The sequence below is a fragment of the Hemicordylus capensis genome, chromosome 2, assembly GCF_027244095.1.
Source record: "Hemicordylus capensis ecotype Gifberg chromosome 2, rHemCap1.1.pri, whole genome shotgun sequence".
Lineage (NCBI taxonomy): Eukaryota > Metazoa > Chordata > Lepidosauria > Squamata > Cordylidae > Hemicordylus > Hemicordylus capensis.
The window spans coordinates 345,646,951-345,664,258 of NC_069658.1; the positions used below are offsets into that span (position 1 = coordinate 345,646,951).

A 17,308-nucleotide genomic window follows, 5' to 3' on the forward strand; every position below is an offset into this window, starting at 1 on the left:
TTCTCAGGCTGGCCGGGTGGACGTGGCGACGGGGGCTGTAATGGAGAGCGCCTGCACCCCTGGATTTGCACCCACAATTCTGCTATGCGTCCCAGGTAGTTTCCCGTCCAGATTTTGTACGGACGGACAGACTTAGACCCGGACTTACGCTCAGTACCACTGACGGCCAATGGGAACTTTCACATTTGCATAGATTAATTGCCGGTAATTGAGGGGTTTTGCTCGTTTTAATTAGGGAAAGTTCGCCTTTGTTTAGGGGGGAAAGCTCTGCACCGAAAATAGCAGATAGTACAGTTGTCGTGTTGCTTTGGCCTTGAACAACTGCAAGCCAAGGGAAATCTCAACAGGTGCACACACGGAGGTGAAGAAAGTCTTGCCTGCTGGAGCGCCGCCTTATGTTGCCTCTGTTAAAGGCACAGGAGCCTAGCCGGAGAAAACAGTGGCCACCCGAGTTGCAAGGCTGCGCTGTTTTAGCCCCGAAGATCTTGCGTTCCTGCTTCCCAGGCAGTCTCCCGCGCTCCATGACGCTGCCCTCTCCGAGAGCAAAGCTTCGCCCGGGGCCGAGTCCCTCCCAGCCTCTCCACACGGCGTGGCGTCCAATCGGCGCCCCAACACCAGGCCGCGCAGCAGCCAGTCACGAGCGCAGATTCGCCGCCGCCGCCCGCGCGCGAGGCGAGGAGGCGTCTTGGACAGAGGAGTCTCCCGCTCCGCCCTGCTGCAGCTGCCGCCTCGGCCCTTCGCCTGCCTTTCCCTTCCCTGATCCGAAGCAGCCATGAGCGTCCAGCCGCGCAGCCGCCAGGAGACTCTGGCTTTGCGCAAGCAGCTCATCGGGTAGGTGCCGGTGCGCCCGCTGGAGGAATCCGGAGGGCGGGGTTGGGGACGCCGCGGGGGCTGCGGGGACCCGTCACTTGTGGGAGAGCGACTCTGTCTTCCCCGCTTCTCTCTGAGCGCTTGCCTGGCCGCCAAATGGCCGGCCGCATCCTGCCACGTGTCTACGTGCGTGACCCCCCCTTGTGTACGGCAAGAAGACCCGCCCCTGCGAAAAGACTCGCCGCCGCTCTTCCACGGACGGATCCGATTGGTCACACGGTGGAGATGGGAACACAAAAGGAGCCTTGCTGAGTCAGACCAAATGTCTGTCTGGTAGCCCGCTGTCTTTTGTTTCCTACGATGGGAAATGGCCCCCGGGAAGCCCACAAGCAGGGCGTTAAAGCAGTAGTCCTACCCTGCTATTGTCCCCGCTCCCAACAAGGGGCGGTATTCACAGGTATACTTCCTCTGAACATGGAGGTTTCATGACTAATCGCCTTGTGATAGACCTCTCCGCTATGAAATCGGCGAGTTCCCTTAAGCATACTGCTTTTAGAATATAGTATTCTGCCTTTCTACTTTAAAAGAAAAAGAAATAAAAGGTGTTCAAGGTAGCTCACATAACACAAGATTAATACTATTATGCAGTTACTTTTTTAAAAAAGCAAAGCAATTAAAAAGAATGAGAGAAAGGCAGAAACCATTCTAATAATAAAACTAACCAAATGTGTGAAGAAATATTGTATTTGATCTGTTCTGAATTTCGTTGGATGAACCTGAGCTCAAATATGAGAGGGAGAAAACTTCTCTGTCCACTTCCCCCACACCATGCATATTTTTCTAAATCTCTGTCAGAGATTTATAATATATATAATACGTGTATAATATAACATATATACACGTGGACAAATATGTTGGTACCCCTCCACGAAAAAAGAACCCACAATTGTCTCTGAAATAACTTGCAACTGACAAATGTAATTGGCACCCATCATTGTTTATTCTGCATTTAACAAAAATCAGACTTTGCTTTAGAGTTTTGATGCAACAGAATATTTCAAATAATAACACAAATGAAAATGGCGTGGACAAAAATGATGGGACCCTTCACCTAATATTTTGTTGCACAGCCTTTGGAGGCAATCACTGCAAACAAGCAATTCCTGGAGCTCTCAATAAGACTTCTGCACCTGTCAACAGGTAGTTTGGCCCACTCTTCCTGAGCAAACTGTTCCAGTCTTGTCAGGTTGGAAGGGTGCCTTCTCCAGACTGTATGTTTCAGTTCTTTCCATAGATGTTCAGTAGGATTCCAATCAGGGCTCATAGAAGGCCACTTCAGAATAGTCCAATGTTTTGTCCTTAGCCATTCTTGGGTGCTTTTAGCTGTGTGTTTTGGGTCATTATCCTGCTGGAGGAGCCATGACCTGCGACTGTGACAGAGCTTTCTGACACTGGGCAGTACATTTCGCTCCAGAATGTCTTGATAGTCTTGAGATTTCATTGTTCCCTGTACAGACTCAAGGCATCCTGTGCCAAAGCTCCAGTTTTGTCTCATCTGTCAAAAGGACATTCTCCCAGAAACATTGTGGCTTTTCAATATGCATTTGAGCAAATTCCAATCTGGCTTTTTAAAGACAAAACTGGAGCTTTTTGGCAAATCACATCAGCTTTATGTCCACAGATGAAAAAATGAAGCTTTCAAAGAAAAGAACACCATACCTACTGTGAAACATGGAGGAGGCTCGGTTATGTTTTGGGGCTGCTTTGCTACATCCTGGGTGACTTGAGTCTACAGGAATCGCTTGTTTGCAGTGATTGCCTCTAAAGGTTGTGCAAGAAAATATTAGGTGAAGCGTCCCATCATTTTTGTCCACACCATTTTCATTTGTGTTATTATTTGAAATATTCTGTTACATCAAAACTCTAAAGCAAAGTCTGGTTTTTGTTAAATGCAGAATAAACAATGATGGGTGCCAATTACGTTTGTCAGTTGCAAGTTATTTCAGAGACAATTGTGGGTTCTTCTTTTTTCGTGGGGGGGTACCAACATATTTGTCCATGTGTATATATAATAATATAACAGGCTCACACATACCCCAAGCTTCCAAGGTGCTGATTTGGGGAGACTGTGTGTGACAACTCCCCATAGAAGATAATGGGCAAAAGATTTTAGCAAAGGCTGTGATTGGGTGGCAACATGTCTCTTCCTGCCTCCAACAACAGATAGCAGCAAAAGCAAGTATTTGTGGTGTGATTTTGTGTTTAAAAACTTTTTAGTATTTAAAAGTCCAGCTCTCTACATCCAAATTGCTTCTGCCTGCAACTGAACACTGACTTAGGACTGTGAGGGGGTCTGAGGGGATAATGTAAATAGATTGACAACCTGAATTGAGTTTTTAATAGAAGATGCTGGGCTGCAAACCTAAGCCAGCTGCCAATCGGTGAATAGACAGATGCAGAGGCAGGGAGTATAAAAAATTTCACAGCAGCATTTTAAAGTGCTGTATAACCCTGAGGCTCAGAGTACACTGTGGGTTTTTTTGCTTGTTTCAAGTGAAATGCATTTTCCCTTTAAGAAGAAACTGAAAGACTATTAACACATTGTTGTAAAACACTCAGCCTCATTTGTTGCCTTTAATATTAACAATGCAGTACATTGCAGGGCCATCATAAGCCACTCTCAAACACAACCCTCTTCCAAACCTGCAATATGAACTAAACTGACATGGCAACTTTTTTAAAAGTTCACTTTTTTGTGGGCATAAACTGCCCTGGAACATGGGGCAAGACAATTCTGTCAGAAGGAGCCAGGAATTTCTGTCGGTAGACAATTGAACAGTCATTCTAGTTTCTCTCTATCTCTATGTTTGTCATCAAGTTCTTGACATTTTTGTGTGGCATGTTGTGATCCAGTGCACTGTCTCTCTGGTTTCATCTAGCCGTGCAGAACACATATAGTGCATGTGCACCAGGGAAACTCACAACATCCCTCTTTCCACACTCCATCTAGTTAAACAGCTCAGTGTAGGTTTAAAAAAAAAAGAAGCATAAGTCTTACTTATAAGATCCTGGTCAAGAAAATTTAATCATTAAAGCCCACTTGAAAGGCAACGCTGCCTCATACAGAGCCAGGGATGCATAACTTTGACTCTCCAGATGTTTTTGGACTGCAGCTCCCATCATGCCCAGCTACAGTGGCCAGTAATCAGGGATGATGAGACTTCTAGTGCATCATCTGCAGGAGGGCCAGAGTTGTGCAGGTCTTGATGGCTGTTCTCTAAGATCTCAGACTGAGGTCTTTAACACCCTCTATCTAAAATCCACACACCCCACACCAGTTTTTTAAGCTGGATATGTCAGAGACTAGACCTGCAGCCTGCTGCATGCAAACCTTGCACTGTACCACTGAACAATGGATCCTCCCCAAAACCAAAACTTTGAAATTGTTAAGAGACACATGAGCTTATCTGCGAATTCCTGTTCTCAGTTATTTTGGATGGGATGTCTTTAAAGATAGCATTTCGTCTTGGCTACCATCCATGGCCTTAATAATAACCAGTTTTTAAATGACAACTAGAATTAACTACCGATCTGTATTGAACAAAGGAAATTGAGGAGAGTAGAAAAGATCACCCCAGTGCACTTGAACTATCCAAGCCCACTAGTAGTGTGCCACAAAAATGTATAAGTACAATAAGTGTGTGAAAGTTAATGATCCTACTTTGGAATCACTAGGTTGTATTGTAAGAAGTCAGTGCAAGGGGTGGAAGATTCTTGATGACCCTGCCTGCTTGCTGCAGTCCCTCAGGTCTTTAATTATTTGTTTTATTTTCACGTGCCATCCTGTTGTTCTGCAACCCTTGGGAGCAGATTTTAAGAATTCAGCAGTAAGGGGAGAATTGGTGAAAATGGTCCTCCTCCTCTTGCATGAACAGAGTTTTTTCCGTTCACATGACTCAGGATACAACCACTGAGATCAGGATTTCACAAGTAAGCCCAAATGTTTCTTTCTTCAGTGGTCCCTGGACGGGGCAGTCTTTAGTTATATTCCCCAGGCTGCACTCATGCTCTCTCTCTCTCTCTCCCAACCTACCTAAGAGAAGGGGAAGCAAGAAAAAGGGAATTTTAAGTTGCAAAGTTGATGTTGCAATGCTTAATCCTGCCTGCATATTTAGGTCAGGAGCTGAGAGGAAACCCTCTCTTTCATGTCCTTTTGCACAAAGATGCTGCTGGTAACCAAGGTGTGCTGCCCAGAACCGCAGATAAAAATACCCTGTGCCCTCCTTTCCAAGAAAATTTATGTTATTTAAAATATTTATACCCCATCCCTCCAATGCACTACTGCACTGGATGGCTCACAAAATTATTAATGTTATTAAAACATTAAAAAAATGTTTTGCAATGAAACAAATCTTGTCCATTCATTCATTCATTCATTTGATTTCTATACCACCCTTCCAAAAATGGCTCAGGGCGGTTTACACAGAGAAATATAAATAAATACTATGGCTCCCTGTCCCCAAAGGGCTCACAATCTAAAAAGAAACATAAGACAGACACCAGCAACAGGCACTGGAGGGTTACTGTGCTGGGGGTGGATAGGGCCAGTTACTCTCCCCCTGCTCAATAAAGAGAATCACCACATTAAAAGGTGCCTCTTTGCCAAGTTAGCAGGGGTAATACTTCCATAAGATCCCTGTATGGGAGTCTTACTGGACCTTTGGAAGAAGGGCATAGGCAACAAGTTCCCGAGAAAGATTCCATGTCCTTTCTCTTTTGCTACAAAAGATACCATTTGAGGTCACTCCCAGCAGATCATAGAACCATGCAATTGTGGCTGGGGATGATGGGAGTTGTAGTTCAACAACATCTGGAGGGCCAAATTTTCCCAGCCCTGCCTGCTCCTGGGCTGTGGAGTGCACTACTAGCAGAAATTTGTAGTTTGGGCTCATTGGTGGCCTTCAAGAGAGCCCTGAAAATTTGTTTGGCCTGGTCTTCCAAGGTTTTTAAATTGTTCTTGAATGTTTTTCAACTGGTCTTACACTGTTTTTAAACTTGTTTTAATATTGTTTTAAGCTGATGGTTTTTAAATGATAGTTTGTTTTTTGTGTTTGATTGTTGTACACCGCCCAGATCCTTTGAATGAATAAGGAGGTTTAGAAATGTGATAGATAGATAGATAGAGAAACATGAGGTAGTCCCAACAGTATACTTTGCCCCTTTCACTAACATCCCTCTATTAGAAATTCTTGGAGACACTTTAAGCTGGTGAGCCATTTCCTTGCTAGTTGGCACAGTAAAAAGTTGAACTCACTTCACAGACAGTTCCCATAGGATTCCATTAGAGTAGGATCAAGTGGAGAAGAGACCTTTAGTAAATTCCTTTTAAAAGAGCACTTTGTTTCTGCTCTACATTTAAAATGTTTGTGTTTCAATGAAATTTTTACCTTTTTTCCCCTTTAGATCTTCCTGCAGGCTATTTTTCCCAGAAGATCCCGTGAAGATTATCAGAGCAAAGCGCCAGTATATGTATGATGAATATGGAAATGAGTACCTTGACTGTATCAGTAATGTTGCTCATGGCAAGTGTGAAGTTATATTCTCATTCAAACACATTACACCCATAAGAATAACACAACCTGACAATCCACTGTCAACTGGAAAAGCTGTTTCTGGTAGGGTTGGAGAAGTGGCGTGGGTGTGTATATGGTTAACTCGTTTCTTGTACAACCCCTTCTTTCCAAAAAGCAGCTTTGCCCTCTGCCAGAACCAGCATGATTTCAGGACAAAATGGTAAGGAACCAGATAAAGGCAGGCTATGTCACCTAAACATCAGCAGGCTGGCACATAGTGGTGGTATGTGCAAGTGGATACTAAACCCCTTAGCAGTTTTGTACAGCCTTGTTGGAAGTTTATGATTATGCATGTAACCAAGCAAACTATATCATAAACTGGAATAAAGAGATCTAACCCTAGATTTTTCAGCATCAACGTGTGCATCCATTAAGGAGTCAGAGTCGGTGCACATTGCATTATGGCAGTGGGTCTTAATGTGGGGTCTGCCAGATGTTGATGATTCCCAGCATCCCCAGCCATCTTTAACTACTGGCTGATGGTGGTATTCTCTCCAATGAGACTGGCCCCACAGATACTTGAGGACAGCTTCCAACCATAGTGGAAGTCAGCTGTTAGAGAAAAGCTTGTTCTTAATGGCTTTTCTCCTGAAACGCTGCAATCTATCGGCTATGAACAAGCAAAAAAGGCTACAAATAAAAGAATATTAGATATGGAATGGCAACAGGAGATGAGTAGGACCCCAAAACAATACAAGATATGGAGATTTGTCTTTAGTACTAAGCCAGCTGATCATTGCCAAGCTCTAATTAACTCTTAAGTACCATGTAGCATTTGCACTGGCCCCGCTTTGACGTATTGCTCTCAGCTGTTCTCTATAGCCTATATAGTAGGATTTCTTATTCTGAACACTACTGCCCATGTGATACTCGGGCCATAGAGAATGTGGCTCATGTTCTATTATACTGCAATTTTTATACGGACTCGCGTGAGTCGTCTGTTTTCCCTCTGATTAAGGACATACCAGGCAGAGAATATGAAGTACATATTGCATTTATTTTGTCAGACAATCAAGCCAATGTTACTTACAGCTTGGCTAAGTCCTGTTTAATAGCAATGAATATACAACACCTAATGACTAATGTAGTGGAATAATTTACTGTGTCATTGTATATTTATAAAACGATATTGTTTCATGGGTGTGACAAAGCGTTCTTTTCTTCATGTTTCAATACTGGTCAAAGACTGTAATAAACTTCAGCTATCTATAGGAACATAGGAATCTGCCATATACTGAGTCAGACCATTGGTCTATCTAGCTCAGTATTGTCTTCACAGATTGACACCGCTTCTCCAAGGTTGCAGGAAGGAATCTCTCTCAGCCCTATCTTGGAGAAGCCAGGGAGGGAACTGGGAACGTACTGCTCTTCCCAGAGCAGCTCCATCCCGAGGGGAATATCTTACAGTGCTCACACTTCAAGTCTCCCATTCATATGCAACCAGGGTGGACCCTGCTTAACTAAAGGGACAAGTCATGCTTGCTACCACAAGACCAGCTCTCCTCTGTAGTTCAGCAACATCTGGCAGACACCACATTAATAACCACTGTATTATGGTAGTAGACTGGATGTGATTTATGACTGTGCACTGAAGCAGGCATTCTCTCCTCATCCACCCTCTTTATCTTTCAGTTGGACACTGCCACCCTGAGGTAGTCAGAGCCGCATACCAACAAAACCTGCTGCTAAATACAAACTCTCGTTATCTGCATGACAATTTGGTGGATTATGCACAAAGACTTTCTAAAACCTTGCCTGAAAAGCTGTGCACTTTTTATTTTTTGAATTCAGGGTAAGTCTCTGATACATGACTAGTGGGGCAGCATCTTCATGATCCTATCATTAGAAATTGCATCTAATCTGCAATCCTGTGCATATTAAATTGGGAGTAGATACCAATAAGCTCATCAGGATTTAATTCTGAGTAAACTCATCTAGGAACAGATGGTTAACCTACTGCCTTGAAATAAAAGAGAAGCTGAATATTGGAAATACCTTCCATGGAACTTGTATTCTGCAGACATCTCATTATCACATTTTGTTTGCAAAATAGTGAGTTAGGTAGATAGGTTGGTTGTAACTTCTCCTTTGCCCACCATAAGTGAAGATTACCAAAATGTTTTACTGTGAAAAATCATACTGTGTCCCTCACCTTTGCATTAATTAAACCAAGTGCCTGGTATTTTATTTGTTCTTCAATATATGTTACTATAGTCATAAGTGAATATACATATTTTCCCACTTCTAGAGAAAAATTAGTATTTTCATTTATTCTTCCGTAAAATTAGTATTTTTAGTTTATGATAGAAGCAAAAAGACTCCTCTTCATGTAAACAGCACTTTCAATAAAATAGTTCCTAAAGCGTATCGGTGGACTAGGTCAAAACTGTGATGCTCACTCTGTATTTCCTTTTTGTGTGTGTCCTTGTTTTATGCCATTTATCTGTCTTAAGTTGGGCTGCTCAGTTACTGATCAGTAAAGGCAGAGAAGTCGGCACTTTGCTGAAAAAGCACAATGAGAAATTGTACTTTCAATCGTAGATCAGAAGCCAACGACCTTGCCCTGAGATTGGCACGTCAGTTCACAAAGCACGAGGATGTTATTGTTGTGGACCAGTAAGTATAGGAAACGTTTTAAAGAATGCTCTCTTTTATGAAGCAAAACTATGGATTGTCATTGCAAGAACCTCTCAAGAAAAGATCCAAATGTCCATTGTGCTCATTATTTTTGGTAGTAGAAAAGGGCTTAGGTGGTTACACTGGAAGATTGTTGAGGACCTTCATTCACTCATTGATATTTGTTACATTTAAATTTTGCGTGTCTTCAAAAAACAGGTTATGTAACATTCCCGGGCAGTTTCTCAACTAGATACAGGCCAACCAAGTCTAGACCTGCTTTGTTTCAGAGATGGAAGGTACATCAGGCACTTAAGAACATTTCCTAGACCCCAAGTTGCATGTTGTCATCAAGATCTACTACCTACAGTTGTTCAGGAAATTCTACAACACTGTGCTACTGGAATTGGCTCTGGTTCCTTGCTACTTGACTGAACTGATTTACACTGACATGGGTTTAGGAAGATTAGGGCCTCAAAGAGACAGAGAATGGATCTTGATGGCTGCAGCCTGCTCTCCCAAAGAATGAGCCAACAATTGAGAAAATGCATAAAATGCCCAAAGCAGAGCAGCTGCTTCTATGTGGCAGTCTGAATGTTGAAGCATCTGTGCTAGTCTAAGTGAATTATAGATGATGTGGAATTGACTCTGTAATGCTGCTTTTTGTTTTTATTTAAAGTGCTTATCATGGACATCTGACATCCTTGATTGACATAAGTCCATATAAATTCAGAAATCTAGACGGCCAGAAGGAATGGGTCCATGTGGTATGCAGAAGAGACTACAGAACACTGACCTTTCCCCAGTTAATTTCTTATTCGCTCAAATTTAGGTGACCTGAATAAAAATCACACTCTTTTTGAACAGGCACCTCTTCCTGACACATACCGGGGATTGTACAGAGAAGATCATGAGGATCCCGGCACAGCATATGCCAATGAAGTGAAAAAAATAATCGATGAAGCACATCAAAAAAGCAGAAAGGTAAAGTAAGAATTTAACTGAGCATAACTTTTCATTAAGCTGCTTGTCATATTGATCCAATCCAGATAATTCAACAAACCATACCCAGCTAAATTGCAAGCGTCCTGGTTTGTTAAACCAGTTTCCTATAATGTCCAAACCAGTAGTTAAAGTGATCTCTTCAAACCAGGATACTAAAGCCGATCCTCATTTGATATTCTTGCTAGGAGTCACTTAAACCGTAGGATTTCTGTTCTGGATGTCATGGCAAACTGTGGTTTAACAAAACAGGAACTCTGCCTTTCGCTGGGCATGTGCAGAGAGGAAGAGAAGGATGTATGTGGAACTGTCACTCCTTCCTTGCTTGTTTGTGGACCAATAAACTATGGTTTGTTTGATCATCTGAACCAGACTATTGTGTCAAGCATCGTTAAATGTTATTTTGGCCTAATTCAGATATGCACTATAAATGCAGTTAACACTAGCCAGAGTTACAATTCCAAACTCCAATTTGCACCACAGGTGTACAGCAAACTGCTGTTAGCCTAACATGAGTTGAGGGAGAAGGGAGCCCCTCCCTGCCACAGCCTCCCAGCCGAATCCCAGTCAGCTCTGCGGCCAGTCTGTGGGCAAAGCGTCACCGCGTCAGCTGCGATTGGCTATGATCTCCAGATTGAGCATGATAGTGCATTTTCGGAGCACTCCACCCACCCGCCCTCGGCAGGGGAAGCACATTGAAAGGGCTTTAAATGCCCTGCAGTGCCAGCGCTGCTTCTGCCAACCAAGGTACCGCTGCCCCCCACCCCAAACAAGTGGCCCTGCATCCTGGAAGCACCACACAAACTTCGATTCTGGGAGGGGCGGTGGGAGCCCAAGGGGGGTGGAATCCCACTTTCATTGTAGGATGGGAGAACCCACATTTGCTAGAACAGGATATGCAGATGGGGGAGGGCAAAGGATTTCTCCACCATGACCAGGGAAGATGTTGCATGGGGAGACCACGGCCGAGCACTCCAGCCTGGCCCATGCCTAAGCCTCTGCAAGTAGCTTGCTGCCCAGTAGGCTTACATTACACTCTCACGAGAGGGCCAGTCTATTGGGGATATGCCTGTGCCTGTCAAGGCGTTATCCCCACCCACAGACTGTGTGCTCATGCACGGAGCTGCCCACTTCACCACCAGGGAACCCAAGGGGGGGTCCTCTAGTGGGGCCCATCTGAATATCTTTGTGGGAAAATGGGGGAACCCTACTTCCCTCTCACCAAATCCCTCTGCAGCCTTGCACGTACCCCAGTGGACATCCTCTGGCTGCACACACAGCCATGGGGTAGGTCAACAAGACAGTATATTCACTCAAATTGTAAAGATCCTGGGTCCGTTCAGTCTGTGAGGCATATACAAGTAAGCAGGCACAGAGAATCGTGGGAGAGGGCATTCTCCTCTGCTCCCCCAACTCCAGGGCACCTGGGTTGACTGCAGGGGCCACTGACAATGGCATATCTGTGCACAGGTGCAAATGGCCAGGCAGGGGGATGGTTTCCCGGACACCTCAGACACTGTCCCCGGGAACAGAACAGCAGTCTCTGGGATACCCCTGCCCACCACTTCCCAACACACATAAGAACAGCCCTGCCGGATCAGGCCCATGGCCCATTTAGTCCAGCATCCTATTTCACACAGTGGCCCACCAGATGCCACTGGTAGCCAACAGGCAGGAGTAGAGGGCATGCTCTCTCTCCTGCTGTTACTCCCCTGCAACTGGTACTCAGAGGCATCCTGCCTTTGAGGCTGGAGGTGGCCTATAGCCCTCCGACTAGTAACCGTTGATAGACCTCTCCTCCATGAAGTTATCCAAACCCGTTAAAGCTATCCAGGTTGTTGGCTATCATCACATATTGTAGCAGAAAATTCCACAAGCTGATTATGCACTGTATGAAAAAGTACTTCCGTTTGTTAGTCCTAATTTTCCTGGCAATCAGTTTCATGGGATGACCCCTGATTCTAATGTTATGTGAGAGGGAGAAGAATTTCTATCCACTTTCTCCACACTGTGCATGATTTTATAGATCTCGATCATGTCTCCCCCCCAGTCGTCTTTTTTCTAAACTAAATAGCCCCAGGTGTTGTAGCCTTGCCTCATAAGAAAGGTGCTCTAGGCCCCTGATCCTCTTGGTTGCCCTCTTCTGCACCTTTTCCAGTTCTACAATGTCCTTTTTGAGATGTGGTGACCAGAATTGTAACAGTACCCCAAGTATAGCAGCAGCACAGCTCTACTCAGAGCATCTATGGACTGACACTCTCGTTAGCGGGTGTAGTCTGTGTGGCCATTTTGTGGCCCCTCTCATCATTATGTTTTGATGAAGAGTAACCAAAGCCTTGCTCATGAGTAACCAGGGGTTGTAAACTCACCCCACTTCCCCACCCTTTTTAAAAGAATAGAACAGATCCCCCTGAAACCTCCCCCCACTATTCCTTGTGCAGACCTGTAAGCACCCAGAGGGCATCTAGATGCCCCCTTTTCCCTTGCCCTGGCATGTCTGTGATGTTGGCTCGACACCGGCACATTCCCTTCCACCCATTCAGAACTCCCGGCTCCTGAACCACCTGCCCATCATATGCAGATTTGCAAGCGTGGGAATGGAAGGGAGAGCGGGGTGGCCATTCCGGGGCCGTGTAAAGGGTACACCTGTGCACAAGGACATGCGGGTAGGAAGGGGGCACAGTATCGCAGCAGCTTTTCCATGGTCCCCAAGACTAGGAATGTGTTCCCCAGGATAGCAGTCCCTGTGGCTGTGAGCCAGAAAGCCTTCTCGCTCTATTCGGAGCACCCATGGCCTGACACTCTCATGAGGGAGGTGTTAGGTGGAGAAGGGGATGTATTTGTCCTCGTGAATCAGCTATGCTTCTCCCAGGCAAATCACTTCTTTCCTCTCCTCTCTGATGGTCCCTCTCATGAGCCGTCTGGGGGTGTCCCCGTGGCCTCTCACTCTCATGCCTGGCCCCTGAACCCTGGATCTGGTGGTGTGATCCTTGAAAAAGGATCTCAGATAACCCAAGACTCCCCTCAGTGACTTGTCCTGCTCATAGGCTAGTCTCTGTGGGCATGGACCCCCTTCCCCATCCTTTCTCTGTGAAAGATAGAGCTTGGCAGCTCCAGCTTCCCTTTGGCAGGGCTGCCTTTCAGACTCTGCCAATAGCACCCCTACACCAACCCTTTGCATGGATTCTGCGGGCAGTAGGCAGTGGAGCAGACCCTGCCAGCCATTCGAAACTCCTGGGCCAGAGCTGGCGTTGTGGCGTATGTGTGTCAATCTTGAGGCATGGTGACTCCCAGGAGCAGAGAGCCCCGGTTTCCAGCCACCCTGGGACAGCTACATTCTGTGGCCTGCTTGGTGAGATTAGATCCTTGTGTGGAGCAGCAGGGAGGCATACAACCTGCCACAGCATGGCAACTTCTTATGGATCAGGAGTCCTACTGTTCTCCAAATGCTACTTTACCTTCAAACACTTGGCATGCATAAACCTCTAGCACAGGGCAGCCACATTTATTCTGTTACCGCAAAATTAATAGAGCACCTTGTTGCTCCTTTAAACACAAACACATTTATTGTAGCATGAGTGTTTTGCTCTAGGTCATGAAAGCCTAAGCTACAATAAGTTTGTTAGTCTTTAGCCACAATACCTTTTGTTGTTTGAGCATGTGTATTTATCCCAGCACAGCTTGCTTCACTATTCCAAATATTACCTTTTCAGTTTGCTGCATTTTTCATGGAATCTTTACCAAGTGTTGCTGGACAAATCATTCCACCACCAGATTATTGCCAGAAGGTGGCAAAGTAAGTACTGCTTCCAAGCTGTTTCTACTTTAACTTTGTTTACATATTTTTCCATTTAATCTCAACTGCTTTCTCTTTTTGTTTTGGGAGGGAAGGGGAATGTTCTGTCTACTGTTTCTGTAGGGATACAGACCTTTCAGGGTAGATCTTAATCTGCTGCTGCTAATTTTGGAGCATAGTCTAGTCAAGTTGATTAAGCACTTTTAATTCCCATTTATTTATTTCAATTGGGTCAATAGGACCTACTTAATCAATAGGACTTACTTAACTCAACATTTCGAAACAAGCAGTCATAACATTTAAAAATTTTAAAAGTCCATCACTAAGCAACTTGGTCACAATTATGTATTTGTTTCTTCTTGTGCCTATATCCACTTGTGATATAGCTGTGATGTTGGCTCTCTTCATAGATACATACATGAGGCAGGAGGTGTATTCGTTGCTGATGAAATTCAAGTTGGCTTTGGCAGGGCTGGCAAACATTTTTGGGCATTTCAACTTCAGGGAGAGGATTTTATCCCCGATATTGTCACTATGGGCAAGCCAATTGGCAATGGGCACCCTGTCTCTTGTGTAGCTACAACAAAGGAAATTGCAGAGGCATTTTCAGCAACAGGAGTGGAATATTTTAACACAGTAAGTAGTTAACTCAAAGCCTTCTGTGTGACTCTGAACTACATGTGGCTATCAGGCAATATGTAGTGTTGGACTAGGTTGAAATCCTCACCCATCCATAAAAATTGCTGGGTGATCTTGGGCCAGTCATTAGCTCTCAATCTATGCCACAGGGTTGTTGTGAAGAGACATGTGGAGGGGAAACTATTAGCTCTTTGCAGAATGGGTTGGATAAAACTATAATAAATAAATCTTATTGCTAAGTTTATTTAATGTAGTTTATATAACCCCTGCTAACTTGGCAAAGAGGCACCTTTTAATGTGGTGATTCTCTTTATTTAGCAGGGGGAGAGTAACTGGCCCTATCCACCCCCAGCACAGTACTTCCAGTGACTGTTGCTGGTGTCTATCTTTTGGAAGGGAGGTATAGAAATGAAATGAAATAAATAACACATGGTTATGTTTTTACAACTCCACTGAACTCAGATTGATAAACTGTGCCTTTTCCTAAAAGATCTATCTGTTTTAGGAGCATGTAGAAAGCTTCTCTGACTTTTTTTGCTTCCCACTCAGTTTGGAGGAAATCCTGTGTCTTGTGCAATTGGGTTAACAGTCTTGGATGTTCTTGAGAAGGAGCAACTTCAAGCCCATGCTGTCCAAGTGGGCAGCTTCCTCATGGAACTACTCAATCAACAAAAAACAAAGCATCTTCTAATTGGGGATGTCAGGTATCAATCATTTTATCATCTTAGTTCAGGAAACTGTATTTTGAAAATGCACACTGATGCAAAAGGGAGTGTTTAGAACTGTGCTAGGCACTTGTCTTTCTCACATGTGAACTAGCTTTTTAAAAAATAAAACAAACTGTGGGTATAGGGAAAAAAACACCCAGTCTGAAGCTGAAGGCGTACAGTTCTGGATTCTTTTAAGTCGCAAGCGATATCAAAAGAAAATGTGCAATGCTTCTTACACCAGGAACACTAAGTAGCTAGAGAAAAACATTTCCCAACATGATGCACAGCTCCCCCCATTGTTGTAACACTCTGCCCTTTGGCTGCTGTGGACTTCTAAGCAGCCTTCAGAACCAGCAATTGTGCAAGCAGCGCTTCTGTAGTTTTACCCATTGTTGTGAATGGGGGAAACTACAGAAATGCTGTTCTACAAACTGTTCTTAATAGCATCAGGGCTGCCCAAGAAGTCCACAGCAGCTCTGGGGTGCAGCATTATGGTTCTGTAGCACTGTACATCATGCCAGCCATCATTTTAGAACATATAGGTAGTGTGAAGGGGGAGAAAGCAAGTTTTCCAGTTTTATGAACACTTTCAAACCATAGTGACACAAAGTGAAGCAGATGCGTTTTTTAAATTATTTGATACTTTGGTAACTAGCACATCCTTTCTGTTTACTCTACAGTGTTTTTATCCTGTAATGGATGTCACAAAAGAAACTAATATACATGATCTTTGCATTTCAAATTGCTTTCTTGCTCATTTTTTAAAGGGGTGTTGGATTGTTTATTGGAGTAGATTTGGTACAAGATCAAGCTAAAAGATCACCCGCTACCAAAGAAGCAGAGTTCATAACAAGAAGGTATTTGGGGGTGGGTATTTTCTGTCTCTAATGTTAAATTCAGTCCCAAGTACAACATTCTCAGATACCTCTGAACATACAAGGACTGGTTTGGCTTTTTTATTTTTATTTTATTTTATTTTATAAAAAATTAAAATGGAGATACATGATGATTTGTGTGGGGTGCTGGAAGACCCAAGGAGACTTTCTGTTCCCCGCTTTGCCCTTCCCTCTGTGGGTGACTGCTACCAACAGCCTTTTGAGATCTTTCATCATAGATCTGTAGATAGAAACCGGTAGAGTACACAAAAGGGCAGAGGGAATAAATGGAAAGCCATCCCTCCACCCTGATCCAACATATGTACACTGTCTCATATACATAAGCATATGTACCTGTATTCAAAACACACTCCTTTTCTCTAGAATATGGTTGGCAACTACATTTTTAACAGGGCTATAACTCTGAATTCATCAAGGGCTGAAAAGCCAACAATTGTGACCTGCTTTCTCCCAAACTGAAACATAGGCAAAGTTATTGAATTTCTTCTCCAGTGCAAACAGTCTCCAGTAGAGCTTCCTACTTACTATCAGAGAGCTCTCAGGCTGAGGTGCCTTAATAAAATGGCTGTAGGATCAAAGTATATGCCAAGAGCCAGACGGTGACTTACACATTGACCTTGTAGTTCATCTCTTGAGATTGTACTCAACATCACACCAATGAGATTGGCAACTTTCTATAGCAGACAGGCTGACACAAGGAGTTGCCGCTGCTGTCCAACAGATAGATTAGTGTGGGTTTCACCAGAGATACACAGAGGCCTGCTTTAACAAATTAAAAGGAAGTTGGCTCACAGTCCATGCACAGAACTGCAGAAACACCCTGGCCCTGGGGCTTAGTACCACATCATAGAACCAAAACCTATTCCACTAGGGAGGCTGGAAAGAGGCTCTCTCTCTGCCCAGCTCTCCATAGTGTGCAAACGTGACTAAGCTCCCAGCTACCACTGATAGCTGCAACGCCCAGCTTCCTAAACAGAACGGACTTTACATCCAATCATACATGGTCCTGTTTCTTCAGTTACACTTTTTCTTTTAAAATCTAGATTAAAGGAAGAATTCATTATGTTGAGCACAGATGGTCCAGGAAGAAATGTGCTTAAATTCAAGCCACCACTTTGTTTCAGTACACAAGATGCAAAGCTAGTTGTGGATAAACTTGATAAAATACTAACAGGTAAGAAGCTGTTGTGGGAGAGAAGAGAAGCA

At 44.0% G+C, this 17,308-nt stretch overlaps 1 protein-coding gene across 7 annotated transcripts in view; it reads left to right on the forward strand.

Moving 5' to 3' along the window:
• The window catches only part of PHYKPL (5-phosphohydroxy-L-lysine phospho-lyase), a 21,396-nt gene continuing 4,088 nt past the window's right edge, over window positions 1–17,308 (forward strand). The window contains exons 1-12 of one of the 7 annotated variants that reach the window (XM_053294430.1): window positions 3–831; window positions 4,546–4,800; window positions 6,274–6,392; window positions 8,076–8,235; window positions 8,985–9,059; window positions 9,739–9,826; window positions 9,927–10,043; window positions 13,775–13,857; window positions 14,268–14,493; window positions 15,046–15,200; window positions 15,974–16,063; window positions 17,146–17,276. In XM_053294430.1, coding sequence (XP_053150405.1) covers window positions 6,338–6,392; window positions 8,076–8,235; window positions 8,985–9,059; window positions 9,739–9,826; window positions 9,927–10,043; window positions 13,775–13,857; window positions 14,268–14,493; window positions 15,046–15,200; window positions 15,974–16,063; window positions 17,146–17,276 — 1,180 coding nt within the window. In that variant the 5' untranslated portion in view covers window positions 3–831; window positions 4,546–4,800; window positions 6,274–6,337. Of the gene's footprint in view, window positions 832–1,072; window positions 1,268–4,545; window positions 4,801–6,273; window positions 6,393–8,075; window positions 8,236–8,984; window positions 9,060–9,738; window positions 9,827–9,926; window positions 10,044–13,774; window positions 13,858–14,267; window positions 14,494–15,045; window positions 15,201–15,973; window positions 16,074–17,145; window positions 17,277–17,308 lie in introns of those variants that run through there. The other 6 variants (XM_053294433.1, XM_053294431.1, XM_053294432.1 and 3 more) reach the window with 6 other exon arrangements.